At 35.7% G+C, this 21,475-nt stretch overlaps 1 protein-coding gene across 1 annotated transcript in view; it reads right to left on the bottom strand.

The window, feature by feature from the left end:
• Positions 1-21,475, bottom strand: part of LONP2 (lon peptidase 2, peroxisomal) — a 111,845-nt gene that overhangs the window by 87,227 nt on the left and 3,143 nt on the right. The window contains exons 2-6 of the mRNA XM_004744122.3: positions 17,163-17,397; positions 13,888-14,019; positions 12,584-12,706; positions 7,911-8,074; positions 6,266-6,360 (exon numbers count right to left, since the gene is read on the bottom strand). Coding sequence (XP_004744179.1) covers positions 6,266-6,360; positions 7,911-8,074; positions 12,584-12,706; positions 13,888-14,019; positions 17,163-17,397 — 749 coding nt within the window. The remainder of the gene's footprint in view (positions 1-6,265; positions 6,361-7,910; positions 8,075-12,583; positions 12,707-13,887; positions 14,020-17,162; positions 17,398-21,475) is intronic.

Here is a 21,475-nt window from a genome sequence, read left to right as displayed (position 1 = left end):
CCAACAAATTAGGCAATCTGGAAGAAATGGATGCATTCCTAGAAATGTATAAACTAGCAAAACCAGACCAGGAAGAAACAGAAAATCTGAACAGACCATAGCCAGCAAGGAAACTGAAGCAGTAATCAAAAATGTACCTAATCTTAACCCTAACATACAAGATTTCAGGGCCGGATGGCTTCTCAGGGGAATTGTACCAAACATTTAAAGAAGAACTAATACTTATTCTTCTGAAACTGTTTCCAATAACAGAAATGAAAGCAAACTTCTAAACTCGTTCTATGGGGCTAGCATTACCTTGTTCCCAAAACCAGACAAGGACCCCACCAAAAAGGAGAATTAGGCCAACATCTCTGATGAAAACGGATGCCAAAATTCTCTCCAAAATACTAGCCAATAGGGCCCAACAGTACATTAAAAGGATTATTCGCCACAACCAAGTGGGATTTATTCCTGGGCTACAAGTGTGGTTCAATATTAGCTAATCAATAAGTGTAATATATCACATTAATAAAAGGAAGGACCAGAACCATATGATCCTCTCAACAGATACAGAAAAAGCATCTAATAAATACAGCATCTTTCCTGATTAAAACTCTTCACAGTGTAGGGATAGAGGGGACATACCTCAGAATCATAAAAGCCATATAAGAAAAGTCCACAGAAAATATAATTTCCAACATGGAAAACCTGAGAGCCTTTCCCCTAAATTTCCCCAAGGAACATAACAAGAATGCCCACTCTCACATCTCACTGTTGTTCAACATAGTACCAGAAGTCCTAGCATCAGTAATGAGACAAGAAAAAGAAATAAAAGGCATTCAAATTAGCAAAGAAGTCAAACTCTCACTCTTCTCAGACATACTTTCTGTGGAAAACCCAAAAGACTCCACCCCCCAAATTGCTAAAACTCACACAGGAATTCAGCAATGTGGTAGGATATAAAATCAATGCACAGAAATCAGTTTTATTTCTACACACTAATGAGAAAGAAGACAGAGAAATTAAGGAACCACTCCCATTTACAATTATATCAAAAACCATAAAATAGAGGCGCCTGCGTGGCTCAGTGGGTTAAGGCCTCTGCCTTCGGCTCAGGTCATGATCCTAGGGTCCGGGGATCGAGGCCCGCATCGGACTCTGTGCTCAGCAGGGAGCCTGCTTCCTCCTCTCTCTGCCTGCCTCTCTGCCTACTTGTGACCTTTGTCTGTCAAATAAATAAATAAAATCTTTAAAAAACAAAAACAAAAACAAAAAAACCATAAGATACCTAGGAATAAATCCAACCAAAGAGGTAAAGGATCTGTATTCAGAAAACTACAGAACACTCATGTAAAAATTTGAGGAAGATGAAAAAAAATGGAAAAACATTCCATGCTCATGGACTGGAAGAATAAATATTGTTAAAGTATCTATGCTATGCTACCCAGAGCAATGTACACATTCAATGCAATCCCTATCAAAATGCCATCAAAATTTTTCACAGAAAAGACCTGGAATAGCCAAAGGAATACTGAAAAAGAAAGCCAAAGTTGGTGGCATCACAATTCCGGACTTCAAGCTCTATTACAAAGCTGTCATCATCAAGACAGCATGGTACTGGCACAAAAACAGACACATAGATCAATGGAACAGAATAGAGAGCCCAGAAATAGACTCTTTACTCTATGGTCAACTAATCTTTGACAAAGCAGGAAAGAATGTCCAATGGAAAAAAGACAGCCTCTTCAATAAATGGTGTTGGGAAAATTGGACAGCCACATGCAGAAAAATGAAACTGGACCATTTCCTTACACCACACATGAAAACAGACTCAAAATGGATAAAGGACCTCAATGTGAGAAAGGAATCCATCAAAATCCTTGAGGAGAACACAGGCAGCAACCTCTTCGACCTCAACTGCAGCAACATCTTCCTAGGAACATCGCCAAAGGCAAGGGAAGCAAGGACAAAAATAAACTATTGGGATTTCATCAAGATCAAAAGCTTTTGCACAGCAAAGGAAACAGTTAACAAAACCATAAGACAACTGACAGAATGGGAGAAGATATTTGCAAACGAAATATCAGATAAAGGGCTAGTGTCCAAAATCTATAAAAAACTTAGCAAACTCAACACCCAAAGAACAAATAATCTAATCAAGAAATGGGCAGAAGACATGAATAGACATTTCTGCAAAGAAAACATCCAGATGGCAAACAGACACATGAAAAAGTGTTCCATATCACTTGGCATCAGGGAAATACAAATCAAAACCACAATGAGATATCACCTCACACCAGTCAGAATGGCTAAAATTAACAAGTCAGGAAATGACAGATGCTGGCGAGGGTGTGGAGAAAAGGGAACCCTCCTACACTATTGGTGGGAATGCAAGCTGGTGCAACCACTCTGGAAAACAACTTGGAGGTTCCTCAAAATGTTGAAAATAGAACTACCCTATGACCCAGCAATTGCACTACTGGGTATTTACCCTAAAGATACAAACGTAGTGATCCAAAGGGGCACGTGCACCTGAATGTTTATAGCAGCAATGTCTACAATAGCCAAACTACGGAAAGAACCTAGATGTCCATCAACAGATGAATGGATAAAGAAGATGTGGTATATATGCACAATGGAATACTATGCAGCCATAAAAAATGAAATCTTGCCATTTGCGACGACATGGATGGAACTAGAGGGTATCATGCTTAGCGAAATAAGTCAATCAGAGAAAGACAACTATCATATGATCTCCCTGACATGAGGAAGTGGAGTTGCAACATGGGGGGATAGGGGGTAGGAGAAGAATGAATGAAACAAGATGGGATTGGGAGGGAGACAAATCATAAGTGACTCTTAATCTCACAAAACAAACTGAGGGTTGCTGGGGGGAGGGGGTTGGGGGGGTGGGGTTATGGACATTGGGGAGGTTATGTGCTATGGTGAGTACTGTGAAGTGTGTAAACCTGGCGATTCACAGACCTGTACCCCTGGGGATAAAAATACGTTATATGTTTATAAAAAATAAAAAATTTAAAGAAAAAATTTTTTTTCACAGAGCTGGAACAAATAATCCTAAAATTTGTATGGAACTAGAAAAGACCCCAAATAGCCAGAGGAATGTTGAAAAAGAAAACCAAAGCTGGTGGCATCACAATGTCAGACTTTAAGCTCTATTACAAAGCTGTAATCATCAAGATAGTATGGTACTGGCATAAAAACAGACACACAGATCAGTGGAACAGAATAGAAAGCCTAGAAATGAACCCTCAAGTCTATGGTCAACTAATCTTCAACAAAGCAATAAAGAAGATCCAATGGAAAAAGAAGAGTCTCTTCAATAAATGGTGCTGGGAAAAATTGGACAGCCACATGTAGAAGAATGAAATTGGACCATTTTCTTACAGCATATACAAAGATAAACTCAAAATGGACAAACGACCTAAATGTGAGACAGGAATCCATCAAAATCCTCGAGGACAACAGAGATAGCAACCTCTGCAACCTTGGCTGCAGCAACTTCTTGCTAGACATGTCTCCAAAGGCAAGGGAAACAAAAGCAAAAATGAACTATTGGGACTTCATCAAGATAAAAAGCTTCTGCACAGCAAAAGAAACAGTCAACAAAACAAAAAACAAAAAGGCAACCTATAGAATGGGAGAAGATATTTGCAAGTGAAGTATCATATAAAGGGCCAGGATCCAAGATCTACAAAGAACTTATCAAACTCATAATAGCCCAAAAAAAACAAGAAATGGGTGACATGAAAAGACATTTCTCCAAAGAAGACATCCAAACAGCCAGCAAACATATGAAAAAGTGCTCATATCACTCAATATCAGGGAAATACAAATCAAAACCACAAACAGATACCACCTCACACCAGTCAGAATGGCTAAAATTAACAAGACAGGAAACAACAAATGTTGGCAAGGATGTGGAGAAAGGGGAACCTTCTTATACTGTGGGTGGGAATGCAACCTGGTGCAGCCACTCTGGAAAACAGCATGGAGATTTCTCAAGAAGTTAAAAATAGAGCTACCCTAAGACCCAGCAATTGCACTACTAGATATTTCCCCAAATATATAAATATATTGACCTAAAGGGGTACCTGTACCCCAATGTTTATAGCAGTAATGTCCATAATAGCCCAACTGTGGAAAGAGCTGACATGTCCATCAACAGATGAATGGATAAGGAAGACGTGGTATGTGTGTATATATCATACATACACACACAGGAACACTATTCAGCCATCAGAAAGGATGAATACGTACCATTTACATCGACATGGATGGAACTGGAGGGTATTATGCTGAGCGAAATAAGTCAACCAGAGAAAGAAAATTACCATATGGTTTCACTCATATGTGGAATATAAGAAACAGCATAAAGGATCATAAGGGAAGGGAGGAAAAACTGAATAGGAAGTCATCGGAGAGGCAGACAAACCATGAGAGACTCCCTCAACTATAGGAAACAAACTAAGGGTTGCTAAAGGGGAGGTGGTTGGGAGAATGAGATAATTGGGTGACGGGCATTAAGGAAGGAACGTGATATGATAAGCCCTGGGTATTATACACAACTGATGACTTACTGAACGCTAAATCTGAAACTAATGATATTATATTGGCTAACTGAATCTAAATAAAATACAAATCTAAATAAAAACAAAAGAAAAAACAGAAGATAACAAAGAGCATATAGCAAACAGCATTTCTAAACCACACTATCCTCTAATATACACCTGATAAATGGTCATCTAAAACTGTGATTTGGAAAAAAAGAAAATTTAATGCTGCTGCTTTAGGATAGAAAGTGTCAAGAAAAAATGTAGCATATACATTAGAAGCAGAAAAGATTGATATATTCAATTTAGTGTTCAATGTAAAGAAACTGGGAGGAGGAAGAAACAATCAAACTAGATTGAAGTTAATGCATTAGGCTGTTCCTCCTGAGATTTTGTTGAAAAAAGTTTGTAGCATATGAGATCACATATGTAATGTTGCCTTTAAGGTAAAATTAAGTGTTTATGGATTAAAAATGGCAAAGTCCAACTGCAGTGCTCCTTTAGTTCCCCAACCCCCAAAAAGGTTCTTGCAATTAATTGTATTTTCAGAATACCTTATCATTATTATAAATAATATCTTACTTAATAATAATAACTTTTATTATACAAATAGTATATTAAATAAGATTTATTTATTGTTTTATTACTTTATTATTTATTTTATTGTTTTCTTAGTTTTATTACATTCAGTGACTATATGGTCATTTTCCATGGAATTTAGAGCTTGCTAAATCACATAAGGGCTTGACAAGATTTATATTTAATCTGGATTATGTATTCTCTTAAAAATAAATTTGACGTATAACACTGTTTAAGAAAAAAAAAAAGAGGGAGCTATTTTAACCTTAACATTGTCCACCATAGTTAATTTAACAAGAACGTGCTTCATTTCTAGGAGGCAAAAACAATTTTTTTTAGTTCTCAGTACTGGAGGGGATGGTCCTCTCTGTAGATTGATAGGAAAGTATTTTTTAATATTAAAAATTCAACATCTGGAATCTGGTTTGTATGGCACATCTTATGTGGGACATAAATGTGTGCTTTAGAGGAAACATTAAAAAAAAAAAATCTCTAGCACTTTCTTAAATGTAGGGATTTTACTAGCCAGGATAATATATTTTGAAATTTTCAAAAGTCAACCATATGGATACTCCAATGCCAGCAGCAGTTCAGGCAATCAGTCTACTGCTGAACTCAGTAAACCCTGTGCGTAATACCAACCTGTAATACTAGCCTGTCCAATAACAGAAACAAGTGCAAATAAATGGTTCTAAGAATTATGAGAGTCATCCCAAGAGAAAAGAGCAAATCCATAGGAAAGAGAAAAGTTTTACTGAAGGACAGAAGTTTAAACTCACTGGATAGGCTTTTGTATGAGAAAAACAAACTTCGAAATGGTACAACTGCTCCATTTACATATAACTATTTCTTTAAATATTAATGTTCATCATCGACTGAATACTGGTATTAGGAAACACATCAACAATTACAGAAAATCCTATTTTCTCCAAAATCAGGCAAAAGGCGCTTTCATGAGCACCTTCTTTTCCTGTTTGGTCCTAAGACCTAGATGATACAAGTTCAACATCTTAATAATTTATGTTAGAACTATAGTAACAGTAAAATAACAAGTGGTGAGTATTTCAACAGAATCATGAGCTTTCTGAGTAACATTCAGACTGTAAAAAGGTGTTATTTTGTTGGCTTACCAGTTGTACTTTTGTTCCAAGGAAGTTCCACCATAAGTTCTAAATAATTTCTAGTCAGAGCATATTCTGGCATTGACTGAGGCATTTTTTTGAGTCTGTAGGGAAAGAATACATAGCAAAAATGTTCCACAACATAGAAGAATTCCCTAAAAACACAAAAATCCAGCATCTGCCTTTCTTGTGTCAGATATACTATGCATATTTGATTTTAAAAATCTGGAAATGTTTTTAAAAATCTGGCTATTTTGTTTTGTAATGTACTTATGGAAAAAAAATTAAACAGATACCTGCAAACTGGGGGGGGGGGGGTAACAGAGGTGAGGGATAAAACACTGTATCTAATTCTATCCTTGAAATATGACCTTACCAGTATCAGTACCTCACAGTGGGAGTCTCAAGTCACATTTATCCATTGATATACCTATCACAGTAAGATTTAAGTGCTTAACCATGCATAAGACAATAATTATATATTTTTTGTATCAGAGATGAAATCAGCTCATCAAAGCAAGCTTATATCAGATATTTAATTAAAAATGCAACTCCCATAATAAATGCAGTGTTTAACAGGGTTCTGCCCACAACAGATGTTCTACATTAATTAATGCCAGCAGTATAAAGTATTCCTGAACTGTAACTCACATCCTTAACTGTGAGCCTGAGAAAGTCAAGTATTTAGTTACTGAGCATTCACTTAGGTTCATATAATTCATTAATAAAAGAAAATGCAACATAGTTATAATGTGTCAAGTACAGAAAGAAAATACTGGTTTTCTATTTTTAACCCTGAGATTATCCATATACCCTATGCTGTCATAAGTTTTCTGTGTACTTTACCTTATACAAAGAGAAACTGACAGTCCCTGCCCTCTAGAGTTTACAATCTTTTTTTTCTTTTCTTTTTTTTTTAAATAAAGATTATTTATTTATTTATTTATCAGAGAGAGAGAGAGGGAGAGAGAGCAAGCACAGGCAGACAGATGGCAGGCAGAGGCAGAGGGAGAAGCAGGCTCCCAGCCCAGCAAGGAGCCTGATGTGGGACTCGATCCCAGGATGCTGGGATCATGACCCGAGCCCAAGGCAGCTGCTTAACCAACTGAGCCACCCAGGCATCCCCAATCTTTTTTTTCTAAAGAAGAAAAAAGTGACACGTGAAGAACATGATAACGAACAAACACTGTGTCTAAACAAAGCACAACCTATTCATTGAGACAATAAAAAGGCAGTTAGCAAGGGTGATCATGTTTGACAGTACACTATAGGTGGAAGAACTGCACCACTTATACAAAGCAAGTGAGAAAAAGAGTTGGGACACTGGTGTTAATTCAGCAGTATTAAGAGTGTTTTAAAATCAGATTCTGGTTGAGGCATGAAGAGGGATAATCTGAAGATTCCACACAGATCACACTATAATCTGAGAATTTGGAAAGCCATGAAAGGTAAAAATTGACATTGGAAAGATAAAATGAATAGAATGGTCTATACCTACATTAACCATAAGGAGAAAGGTTAAAGAATATAAAACAACGCTTTCAGTTTGAGATCCAAAGAAGACTCAAGTTTCCATGAGTAATGAATTTTCTAACATTAATATGCAAAATGAAAATACCAACGAGTGAATAGTTTCTTTTCAGCATCAATTTACCTTTTTATCTCTTTAACACAGACCTTATGGGCCTGCTCTGGCATACTGGATGTTCGTATTTTTCTCTCTAGCATGACAATGTCATCATTGTCTTCATCCTCATCATCATCTTCTAAGGCTCCTGGGATGTGTGTAATCCTCCTAATAGGACGTATTGCTATAACCTAAAACAGAAAGTAGAAGAGTAAAACGGTGTGTCAAGATAAATTGGAAATGAGGTACCTAGTAACACACAAGGTTATAACTGGTGCTGTAATAACACTTTCATAGAGTCTACATCTTTAGGAACTAAGTTCATAATGATAACTAAGAGGCACAAACACATATAGAAGCACCAGAATTCCAAAAGTGGATCAACATAAAGTGGACATTACTTTACTACATGCTTATACTACAAAATGAGAAAAAAATTCAAGAACTAGCTCTAAAAATAATGAAAACATCTAGGACTATCTTTCTTTGAGCTACTACGGCAGTCACTACTTTCTTTATTATATTAATATTTAGTAATTACCAACAAGAAATTCCACTTCCCCTCCCACATTATAAAATTTCTAACATCTCTAATGTTTCTACCATTGACTCTATTCTCATTTATCCCTCCCACACAGAGAAGTCTTCGTCCTTTCAAAATATTTCATCTTACGTAGGTCCCTTTCCGTTAACTACACACTCTTTACTTCCCTTTTTCTGATGTTCTGCTTTTCCATCAAGTGGCTTTGACCACCACTTCCCTTTCCTTCTTAAGTACTTAAATAATCTGTATTTCATACTTCGACTTTTGTCTCCATTATGTTGAAATTGCTCTCTGAAACCCAACAACCATCCTCTTTGCCAACTCAAATGGCTTTGTGTTCTCTTTCTCCACAACTTCTCTATCATATTTTAAAACTTCCAAAGTGCTCTTTTGAAATTCTCAACTCAACAATATCATGAATCAACACCAGCCATCACTGAAGCAAAATGACAGGTACTTCATTTAAAAGCATGGCTATTTATTTTTTTAAACTATTATTGTTATCTATTTAATACATTCAAATATAAAAAGTTAAAGACATAATGCAGTAAATAAAAAAGCAATTTTATAGTAACAGAAATAGTGAATCTATACCTTTATCTACATAACTCACTGGCAGAAAAAATAAATAGTCTTAAGTATGAAAAACTGAAACAAAAAATTTTCAAATGAGAGTTTTAAAAAAGGACATCAATTATTTCATTATTGAGACATAAGTAATTTTTTATACAACCTTTTTCTTCCAGCTACTAAAGAGTGCTTTTCAATTCTTAAGGCAGAGAAAGTTTTAGGCCTAACTCCAAATACTATCCTCTGATTCCTACACTTTCGTAACTATTGCCTGTTTGATCATTTTCTGAAATGATTTTGAACATCTTTCCATTTAAGCAGTGGGAGTATTTTGTTGATAACAGCTGGCAGTTTTCTGTGCCTCCCAACACAGAGTGTGCCTTGCTTTGTCTTTCTGCACAAAATGTATAACTAAATTAATGATCTGATCTCAAATGAGAAGTTAATTCTCATTTCTGCTGTTTGAAACAGAATCATGTCCTGAAACAGAAACACCAGACAGGCTACTCCTGCCTCTCTCATTCTCCTCCACCCTGCTTTGATGCTCCTTCCTTAGTCCCACTGGTGAGGAATCCTTCACCTTGCTCTTCTCTTTCTACAATGTATTCTCTTTGATGAAGGAACACTTCTATGTTGATGTTCATCAAATCTCTAACATGATTCTGAACCTTCCACTTACTTTCTAATAGCCTTCAGAGGCCTGTCATTTCAACTCTTGCCAAAATCAAAAGTATGTTCCTGATCTTAGCTCTGCCCACACATAACAAGAGTAAAATTGATAGCTCAAGGGAGACTTCAGACAGACCCCATATAAATGTAATATATGATAATGAAGGTATCACAAATCAATGGGGAAGTGAAGAATTACTTGTAATAGTGCTGAGTTAAATAAAAAGCTATTTGGGACAAAATACAACTGCTATCTTCACTTTAGGGCAAAATAAATTACATATGGATTAAAGAGTTAAATACTTTTCAAAAGTCAGCTAAAGGTAAACTGAAAGTGCCTATTTACCAAATCACTGGAGGATACAGGACTCTAAGCTTAGAAGACAGAAAAGGATGAGCAGAATTGGAGTAAATGAAAATAAAAATTTTTTTAAGTTAAAAACAAAAAAGTCAGCTAAATTATGGCACAGCATAGTGCCACAGTCCTTTTAGGAAACAATTTTGTAGTATGTTCTTAATATTACATTAAAAAATGAAAAAAAGAACATTTCAATAAATGCAGAAAAAGTGTTTGTCAAAATACAACATCCACTCATGATAAAAAGCTTCAAGAAAGTAGGTTTAGAAGGACCATACCTCAACATAATCAAGTCCATATATGAAAAACCCACAGCTAACATCATCCTCAATGGGGAAAAACGGAGTTTCTCCTCTTGGGTCAAGAATAAGACAAGGATGTTTACTCTTACCACTTTTATTCAACATAGTACTGGAAGTCCTAGCCACAACAGACACAAAAAGAAATAAAAGGCATCCAAACTGGCGAGGAAGAAGTAAAATTTTCATTATCTGCAGATGAAACCATACTACATTCTACATATAGAAAACTTCAACGACTCCACCAAAAGACAGCTAGAACTGATAAATGATAAAGAATTCAATAAAGTCACAAGATACAAAACCAATGTAAAAAAATCTGTTCCATTTCTACACACCAATAATGAAGCAGCAGAAAGAGAAATTAAGAATCAGCAGGAGGAGAAATTAAGGAGTCAATTCCACTTACTACCATACCAAAAACCATTAAGGTACCTAGGAATAAATTTAACCAAAGACTTGAAAGACCTGTACTCTGAAAACTATAAAACACCAATGAAAGGAACTGAAGATGACACAAAAAACCAGAAAGCATTCCATTCTTATTGATTGGAAGAACAAATGTTAATAAAATATCTATACCACCTGGGGCAACTGGGTGGCTCAGTGGGTTAAGCCTCTGCCTCTGCCTTTGGCTCAGGTCATGATCTCTGGGTCCTGGGATCGAGCACCGCATCCAGCTCTCTGCTAGGCGGAGGGCCTGCTTCCCCCTCTCTTTCTGTCTGCCTATTTGCCTACTTGTGATCTCTCTCTATCTAATAAATAAATAAAATCTTAAAAAAAATATATTTATACCACCCAAAGCAATCTACACATTAATGCAATTCCTATCAAAATACCAATAGCATTTTTTTTCACTGAGAATAGACTGTCAACAGACACATGAAAAGGTGCTCAACTTCACTGATTGTCAGGGAAATGCAAATCAAAACTATAATGAGGTATCACCTCATGCCCATTAGAAAGGCTAAAATCAAAAACTCAAGAAACAACAAGTATTGGTGAGGATGTGGAGAAAAAGGATTATTGGCACTATTGGTGGGAATGCAACTGGTACAGCCACTGTAGAAAACAGTATGGAGGTTGTGCAGAAAGTTAAAAATAGAACTATCTTATGATCTAACAATTACACTACTAGGTATTTGCCCAAAGAATACAAGAATACTAATTCAAAGGGATACGTGCATCCTGGTATTTATAGCAGCATTATTTACAACAGCCAATTATGAAAGCAGCCCAAGTGTCCACTGATTGATGAATGGATAAAAAAATTGTGGTATAAATAAATATACATGCGTGTGCGTGCACGCGTGCACACACACACACACACACTGGAATATTACTCAGCTACCAAAAAAAAAAAAAAAGAAATCTTGCCACTGGCAATGACACAGATGGAGCTAGAGAAAATAATGGTAAGTGAAATAAGTCAGCCAGAAAAAGACAATACTATGTCATTTCACTCATATGTGGAATTTAGGAAACAAAATCACCGAGGAAAGGGGAGAAAAAAAAGAAAGGCAAACCAAGAAAACAGGCTCTTAACTACAGAGAACAAACTGATGGTTACAGGGGGAGGGGGTTGAATAAAATAGGTGATAGGGATTTAGAAGTAGAAGCACCTGTTGTGATGAACACTGGGTGATGAGTGGAAGCATTGAATACCTTAAAGTATCATATACCTGAAACTAATATTACACTGTATGTTAACTAAATGAAATTTAAATTAAAACTTTTAAAAAGGGAAACATGAGATATACAGTAAAAAGGAAACATGAGGTATTCAATTAGATAGTGTATATCTAATTGATATACACTATCTAACTGAATAATTGAATAACTATTGTTATTGAGTTACTTAATAATTGAAGCAATTGAATAACTTCAATTATTTGAAAAGACATTCATCACAGTTTTTAATTTTTAAAATACAGAAAACATTGGAAACAACACAAAATGTATGGCAAAGAGAAACTGCTTAGTAAATTATCCCTTTTAATGATGAACCAAAAATTACCAAGAACAAAAAATGAGAAAATATTACAATGTTTTTTAAAAGAGAAAGACCCAGACATGGAAAAGGACTAGAAAAACATACCAAATTCAGAATTTTATCAATAATTTGAGTGATAAGAGACAATGAAGTTTTTGCTTTGTTCCTTTCTTTATTCTGTTTTATTTTTTACTTCAAAAAAACTGAATCTCATATCACATAAAAACAACTGGAAACATAAAGAAGTAGACTGAAAGAAATATTTACCCGCTTATCATCATCTTGCTTGTGTTTTCTGGTTTTCTGAAGCAATTTCAGGCCTTCAATTTGTCTGACGAGAAGCGGTATGGTCATCTTGAACCGTTCCTCTAGACTCACAGCATCTAAAATCTAAGGGAACATGAGTCAGTCAGTAGAATCAACCTGAAACACATGCTCCCAAAACAAGGTAGTCAGAGTCAGGACTTAAATTGTTAAGTAAAAAAGACAACTATCAATAGTCACAGCTACATTATGGCCAATACAACCAGATTAATTATATGAAATCACCAGAATCCTAAGAAAGAAAAAAAGCATCTTGAGCTTTCATTCAAAAATGAAGCCATGTGTATTGTTCCAACAGCAAGAACAAAACACACATTTAATGTCAACTCTATCTGTGAATTATTCTCTTAAAACCCAGAATATGCCTACATATTAGGCCTAAAAAATTTCTAGGTTCAAAATATTAAATTCTTACATTCATCAAAGAACAGGAGCACTTTTAAACAACCACCACTACTGATCGGAGTAACTAAATGCCCTCCATTCTTTCAAACGTCCCTGCTGATGCCCACAGCCAGCTTACCCTCTGGTACTCCTGCACTCTTGTACTCCTACCAGCTGAGCTGCACTCAGATTGTGTTTACAGAGTAAGCTGTTTATACACCTTTCTGTTAGATGCACTCGCTATTGTAATTTGTTAGAATTCCTACATAATTGTAATAAAAGTATTAAACTGATAAAGGTTTCAATGAAAACTAATTTACATGTTCTATGAAGATTCAATAAAGCAGACTGCATAAACACTATAAAAATTAGTATGTAAGAAAACATATAGTTTTGAGAAAAAAACATGCAAATCTAGGATTCTACAGTTTTCAGTGTCTTTACAACTCACTTCACTTTCAAGAACTAGAAACTGAAAATCATAGATAATGCATCATAGGTATGCTTTATGTAAGAAACATCATGAAGAATTCTAATAAAGCAGGACATACACAAAAGTCCACAGCTCCACGTGTTTAAACAATGGACAAAATATATTTATTTTTTGAGTTAAATATTATTTTTTAAATAATTGTCCACTTTAACTTTCCATAAATTGACAAACTACTAATACTGATAATGTGAATAAAAGAGCTGCTTGAGCAAACAAAAATGTAAAGCAATTACTTTTAATAGTCAATTTCAGTGCAAGAGCATTTTAACTACATTTATGCATCTCGAGTATCTCTTACTGAAGGTCAAAATTTATTATTTTGCATAAAAACTAACAAAACAACTCTGCATTTCAGAAGGGAATACAGTACCTGAAGCTTCTCTTTGTTGCTTGTTCGGATAATTGAAGTCAGAATATCTGGTAAAGCTTCCCTTGGAAGGCTATCTAAAAGGCGTCTCAATTTAGCAACTGCAGGGACAGACATATCTAACATTTCAACCAACTACAAGAAAAAAGAAGTCTTTTTAATGAAATCTGGCATTATTTGTAAACTCAAAAGACAGACTGCTATATAGGCTTAATGTTTGGGCCTCAGAGTCTTTATTTCTGAAAGATCACTGATTACCACAGCCCAGGCATTTTACATGCCGCAGAGGAAAAGAGATGAACATTCAAAATATCAATCAGAACTAAAGCAAAAACAGCTCAAATGTGGATAATATGAATGTTTAAAAGGCTCTGTAAATTTATTTTATTTTGGAAAAAATTAAAATTCATGGAAAAGTTGCAATAGTATAATAAAGTCCTATTCTTTTTCCCCTAAATTCACCAATTATTAACATTCTGCCACATTTGCTTTTTCTAAACATGCATGCACACACACACCCACAGTTATTGCTGAACATTTCAGAGTAAGTGGCAGACATCCTGACCCTTGTTCTTAAGAACAAAGGTATTCTCTTACATAATCACAGTGAAATTACCAAATTCTGGAAATTTAATAGAGTCGATGATATTATGTTAACCAATGAATAGTTGAAAAACAGTGTTTTAGTAGAACAATGGATTAATGGGAATCTGAGCACTGACTGTGAATGTTTTTTATACAAACAACATCCAGGGTATATCCTGGAGTTAGGACACATTAAGTTAAAAGCAAGCTTTCAGTAACTATAATAACCACTGGGGTTGTTGACAGTTCTCCTTTTCTTCTGGACACATGGCAGGACTGCTCTTTCTCACCTCCTCTGAATACAAATGGGGCCATGAGCCTTGCCCGGATACATGAAACATGAGAAGTAACAGTTTCTTCTGGGCAGAAGCATTAAAGACCATTTAGCCTTACCGTATTTCCTTTGCTAGCCTCAGCAATAACAAATACATGTTTTGAGATGAATCTCTAATCCTCTTAAGTCCCTAAGTGACTCTAACAGGTAGATCAGCACACTCTCTAGTTTTACATACAAAGCATGAATAAGAAATACACTTTTGCTATAAAGTATGCTGAGATTCTGGAGTACTTACAATAGCAAAGCTTAGCCTATACTGACTAATTCACAAATGATGTGCCTCATTTAGTCACTCTAAAAAGATTTCTGATGCCAGTACTAATCCAGCCGCTCTGAAGGCACTGTAATTTAGGAATCTATCCATTGCCTGCCTAGAGTCAAGGGAATGAAAGAAAGCACAGTCATGATGAAGCCATTCAGGTGGGAGAAGTAGATAATAAAATTTAAAGACTCTTTCTCCTAAGAATTCATCCTAAGAAAATAAAACAGTTAAAACTTGTTCTCCAAGCACTTACTGAGCACAAACTAATTGACAGACACAACATACTGCTCGTTAGCGGGTGGTGAAAGCAGGGATGAATTCAAGTTCAGTAGAAGAAACAGACCTACAAGGTAAATTTCAATATGTGGTAAGTATTATATTAAAAAGGGTGCTTAAACGACTGTGGGAGTGCAGGAAAAGGAGCACTAACAGCCCACAGGAGTTGGGAAAGCATAAATCTGAAAACTGAGAGAAGGAAGACCACTCCCATCAGAGAAAACAGAAGGGACAAAATCACTGGGATATGGAACAACAAGATGTGAAGCTGATGGACAGCGTGACTAAAACAATGGGTATAAATGGAATTTAACAGATTTGGGAAGGGCCTTAATATTGTCCTAAGAAAGTTTAACTTTATCCTATCACCATTAAAGTCTTTTACTCAGGAAAGAGGAAGGCCCAGAACTTCTTTAGAAAGGCTCAGTGAACAGGATGAATCAGAGAAAAGAAACCAGAAAGAGATTGGTCAGGAAGCTATTGAAGAAGTCTACTGATGAAGGCTATGCAAGGAAATACAGAAGGAAATGACAGAAAGTATTAACTGGAAACAACCTCAATGTCTAAAAAGAGGAAAGATAAAAATTCTGATAGCCCAACTCAATGAAATTTATTAAGATACTTAATATAAAAAGTAGACATGGATAGGAAAACAAAATATAAGACTGAATTGGACTGATACCAGAAGACAAGCCAAAAGTTAAAATAATGCATGATAGAAGTGAAATTATGGTGACGTTTCTCTCTAAAGATTCCTTTCATGTCACTATAATTCTTCACATGTTTAAAATTTCTCTTTTGATTCAAAGTGGGGAGAAGTAAAAAGCAAAGTGCAATCTCTATGGAGCTGTGTCCAACAGAAGAACAAAGACCCAGGAGTATTACCCAGGAAAAAAAGAAAATTCTGATTCTCCCTCTATCTCCTTCTTCAATGGCATATAATCACTTATTCCAGTTCTCAACATGAAGCTTCTTTGTTCAAGTAGGTCCTTCCTTTTAGTCCCCACAGAAGCTACAGCTCTGAGTTCTCTATTTCCCTATTGTTTATGACCCCAGAAGTGTGTTGCTGCAAATGCCACATCAGGTACAGATACAAAGGGTGAGAACACTTGTCTTACACGTTTCAACAATTGAGACCTTTAGAACTGCCTGATCCTCACAGATCTAATTATAGTCACTGGACTGCATCAACAGAAAGTAGAAGACTCGATTTTACAATATATTTTGATAAAGTTTCAAACAAAATGGGGTGAGGGGAAAAGATTTCTAGTCAATCTAGAGTTAAAAAAAAAACCTTAAACCTAGAATTAAAAAGTCAAATATTTATGCATGCCTCATATGTGCTTCTTTCCCAGCATTCTAGGCTTTAATCAAGGCTTTAACCATCTTTGAAATCAGTCTACTGTAGACCTAGCCCTCCACATTTACTGCCATTGTCAGTGTGACCTTGACTTCTGAACCAACATAACTTATGTAATTTGCTACCTAGATAACTCTTGTGACATATGACTTTTGTTCAATATTTTAGTTTTTAACACTATTTAGGTTTAATAACTATCTGGTTTGGAGACACTGGAAGCTATAAGGTAAGCTTTAAAAGACTCCTTGGAAAAACTTTAGAAAGAGTTGGCTCATTTTTCCTAGAATGTCGTAGGTACACTCTTAGACAAAAGCAAAGTGAAACCAATATATTATATTACTAAGTCATTTAAACATACGCTGCCCTAACACTTCACACTCAACAGATTCATCATATCTTAGGGCAGGAAAGGAACCGGAGAAAATGGGGTTTTAAGGTAAAAAATAAAAGCAACTCACTTGTACTGCATATTTGTAAAACTGTTCTGATAGTTCTCCTAGTTCCTCCCTAGTTTTACAGGTGTTGGGAAATTCCTCAAGCCGGTCCAACTGTTCCACTTCAGCAACAGGATATGGCTTCTCTTTTAAGACCTGTACAATCTGGAAACGGCACAGGCCTGTAATCAGCAAAGTATAGTGAGGCTTGGGCCAGTTACTGCCTACAACCTGAACCGCCAGGGCAGCCGTCCCAATCCTGAAAAACACACAAAACACCAGTGTTACAAATGTTCAGTGTGGTAGGACAGAAACTTGCCTCAAAAGGTATTGCCTTTTCTTTTTTTCTTTTTTTTTTTTTAATTTTATTTATTTATTTGACAGAGAGAGAGATCACAAATAGGCAGAGAGACAGACAGAGAGAGAGATGAGGAGAAGCAGGCTCCCTCCTGAGCAGAGAGCCCAACGCAGGCCTCGATCCCAGGCCCCTGGGATCATGACCTGAGCTGAAGGCAGAGGCTTAACCCACTGAGCCACCCAGGCGCCCGGTATTGCCTTTTCTAAGAAATTATTTTAAAAACAACATCTAAAGTGGAAATGAATTATTTCTCTAATTTAGCAACTAGTAACGGTCTGTGAAGTCACTACCATCAGCAAGGGGGCAAAGAAGACCATCTCATTCTAATTATCATCTCCTTTGAGATTAGGTAGAAATCCCTAAAAATATAAACATAAAAGTACTTGACAATTACATAGCTTAAATTCATTTTGCTAGGAATGAGGTAATATTATACTAGAACAAATATTAGTGTTTTAAACAGATGGATATATAAACAGTATAACGTTAAACCAATCTAAGAAATCTCTGTTTTCCAGTTTTATCTCTGGTAACCAGTTTTGCTACCAACATCAAGCCCGGTTTTTCACACCATCAGTCCCTGAAACTTCTACGTATCTACCTTCTCACAAACTGTTATCAAATCTGATAATTAGTATCTATGCCTATGAATATGAAATATCTAAATATGGGGACTAAATATTAGAGGCCACACACTGAAGGTATATACTTTGTTCTGTCCTAAGTAGTAAAGGCTCCACCTAATACTAACTATAAAAGTTCTACTTTATTTCAGTCTTAGCGCCTTACCAGAACCTACAATTCTGACCAAGTTACATATAAACTTAATTCACAGAAAGGAAGTGCCATCCAAACTAAGCCAAAATAATACAAAATGGAAAGAGCCATTTTCAGAAAACACACCCAGACCCCAAACTAAAATTCTATCTTCTCCCTTCAGCCACAGGAAGGCCTGTGATTTCAGAGAAGAAACTAGAATTAAGGTAACTAGAACTCTCAACACCCTCGGGAAATGGTAATCCTGGAAAATCAAACTCGCCCTTCTCAAACATATAATTCTGTATGTTTTACATTTGAATACAGAATTTGAAGATGTCAGGGAATTTTCTTACTTCTATATGCAGTCAATTCACAACTACTTCCTTATAGTAATTCTGTAGATTATGCGGAAGCTTTGGCTCCCCTCTGCCATTCAGTTAATTTTGAACTATGTCCATCTCTCCTTACCACCTTTTCTGTCCTATCACTTGTACAGGGGATAAAAACTGATTTAAACAATAACTAAAACCAAAGAATCAGGAAGATAATTTGGTGGTGGTGGGGAAACATGATATACTTTAAAAACTGAAATGATTTGATAATTACCTATTATTTTAAGGTATTTCTGTTGTGGCTGTTTTTCTTCAGTCATTAATGGTAGTAGGCTATATCTCCCACTTCCTGTAAACCAACTCAGATTGCCTGAGAAAGTTAGCAATAGCTGAACTGATCCAAGACCAAGACTACAATTCCCCTCAGATGATGCCATCAATGCTTGCACAATGCAGATCTGTCTACAGGCAACATCAACAGATGACAAACTGGATCCCTGGCCTAAGGGGTTTGCAAACTGGAACCACAGAGAAACCAGAGAGAGATATGAGGCAACTCCAAACCTCTAGATTAGGAGATAAATTTAATTATTTGAACCACGTCATTCATGAAAGGTAAAACTAAAAATGAGTTTTCTTACAAAGCAAGTAAAACAGTGTGTTAACTATGAAAGGAAGATTTTCCATATCAAAAAGAAATTAAGTTGGATTTATATTATGCCTCTCCTTCTAATGAAATAAAATATATAAAGGTTTTACATTTGTTAATTGGGTCTAACCTTAAAATCGCTTACAGCTGACTAGAATGTAACATTTTTAAAGAAAAACAAGATCTGTGAAATGACTGATAACTACAGAGTATCTGGCAAAAGACATTTCGGGTGAAAAGCTCTGTGAAGAAGCACCATGTTTAAATGTGATTTTAGACAAGTTCTATTGTATTTTGGGCTCTAGGCTACACACATAAACACAGATAGTAAGTAAACAAAATATACATTAATTTAATACTTTCCTACTAACTATGATACATAACGGGCTTCATATCAAGTTAGTCATCTTTCTAAATATTCCAGTTTTTCTATTAATATTTGCTTTATTAGCCTTATGCATGACCATAAGGCAACATTCTGATTTTGCAATAGACCCAAATGTATACAACAAATGAGTGGTGTTCTTTCCCTTTAGGTAGTAGTTCTGTAAATCTACACCTTAGTTATTGTGGTATTTTACAGTTTGAAGAATTTTTGTAACTTCTAACTGGGATCTATTTTCAGAGTTGTAAAATACTGTTTTAATCCAAACAAAGTCTGATTACAATGGGTTGATTAATGTACTTTGGAAACTGACTTAGATAATAGAAGAGTTCCAAAAATATTTGAGAACCATCAACTGTAGTTGTGGGAAAATCTAAAAGCAGCACTACTATAAAAGGCAGCTTTCAAAGATGAGGATATTGTATAAATATCCAAACTGGCCTATCTATGACAACTACTTGCTTTTTTTTTTTTAACTTTAAAGCTCTCCATCTTTCTTGGAATCCTCAATCTTCAAAATCTTTTTCTATAATGACATAGTTCAGTTCTGCCCATACTGAAAGACTATGGGGCCTTCTCACTTCTCCCTCCTTCACCATTTGTGAAACTTACTTTTAAAACTACCTATTTGGGGGCACCTGGGTGGCTCAGTAGGTTAAAGCCTCTCCCTTCGGCTCAGGTCATGATCCCAAGGACCTGGGATCGAGTCCCGCATCGGGCTCTCTGCTCAGCAGGGAGCCTGCTTCCACCTCTCTCTCTCTGTCTGCCTCTCTGCCTACTTCTACTGCCTCTCTGTGATCTCTGCCTGTCAAATAAAGAAATAAATAAAATCTTAAAAAAAAAAAACCAACTATCTATTTGGGGATAATACCTCTAACATATAGGTTTATTGCTCTGTAGCCTACAAAAGGCTTTCATAAGTATTATCTCATTATGTACTACCTTTCAGTCCTGTGAGGAAGGTAACATCATTTCCTTATTATAAATTAGTGGCTGAGATTCAAAAAGGGTAAACAGGTTAGTTTTCCCTGATTACAAAGATACTGCATAGGCAGGCAAAAGAGACCTGTATTAAGTTTCAGGATATATTTTACTTTTATCACCACAATGGACAATATCAATTTGTGCCTAAAAAAATATAAACACATAGCTTCTAAATAGTTGAGATACTAGAAAGCACTGCTATCATTTAATATCAACTGTTCACATCTTATTACACTTAACAAAGAGAAGCATTTCTACCAAAACTCTAGAATCAAGTTACACATCTTTGGGAAAGAACAAATGAAACATCTTTTTAGCATTCTCTTGTATCACCCTACTTATCTTCTTAAAATATTTATGTTTTTTGGCAAAACTCATCATCATAATTAATTATGATTTAGAAACAAGGAGCCTATTAGGATTGCCCCAAGGTCTATAACAGATGAGGCTTCTGTTGCTTTAGGATTTTTGGTTTTCATCCTTTACTAATACTTCATTTCTGGGGGTGCCTGGCTGGCTCAGTCAACAGAGCATGCAACTCTTAATCTTGGGGTGGCGAGTTCAAGCCTCACGATGGGGACAGAGATTACTTAAAAAATTTTTTTCAATTAAAACTTCATTTCTGAATTTAAGATTGCCACTTGCAGACACTTTCCTAAAAAGAATAAATGCAGATTTAGGAAAATCTATAGAGCTATCCATTACATACTTGCTAACATAAATTTTTAAAATGTTAGTACTATCAGGTAATATTTCTGAATGCCTAAGAATGCTCAAAGATAAAAATAGGAGTAATGCCTGGACAAAAACTTAACCCAAATTATGAAACTGTACATCTGCTATCTACAAAGCATTCATTTCTTGTCAGAC

This window comes from Mustela putorius, unplaced genomic scaffold (genome assembly GCF_011764305.1).
Source record: "Mustela putorius furo isolate JIRA1106 unplaced genomic scaffold, ASM1176430v1.1 tig00000174_pilon_pilon_pilon, whole genome shotgun sequence".
Classification (NCBI taxonomy): Eukaryota; Metazoa; Chordata; class Mammalia; order Carnivora; family Mustelidae; genus Mustela; species Mustela putorius.
Note: the sequence above shows the minus strand (reverse complement) of the source record. Positions and strands in the feature narration are given on the sequence as shown.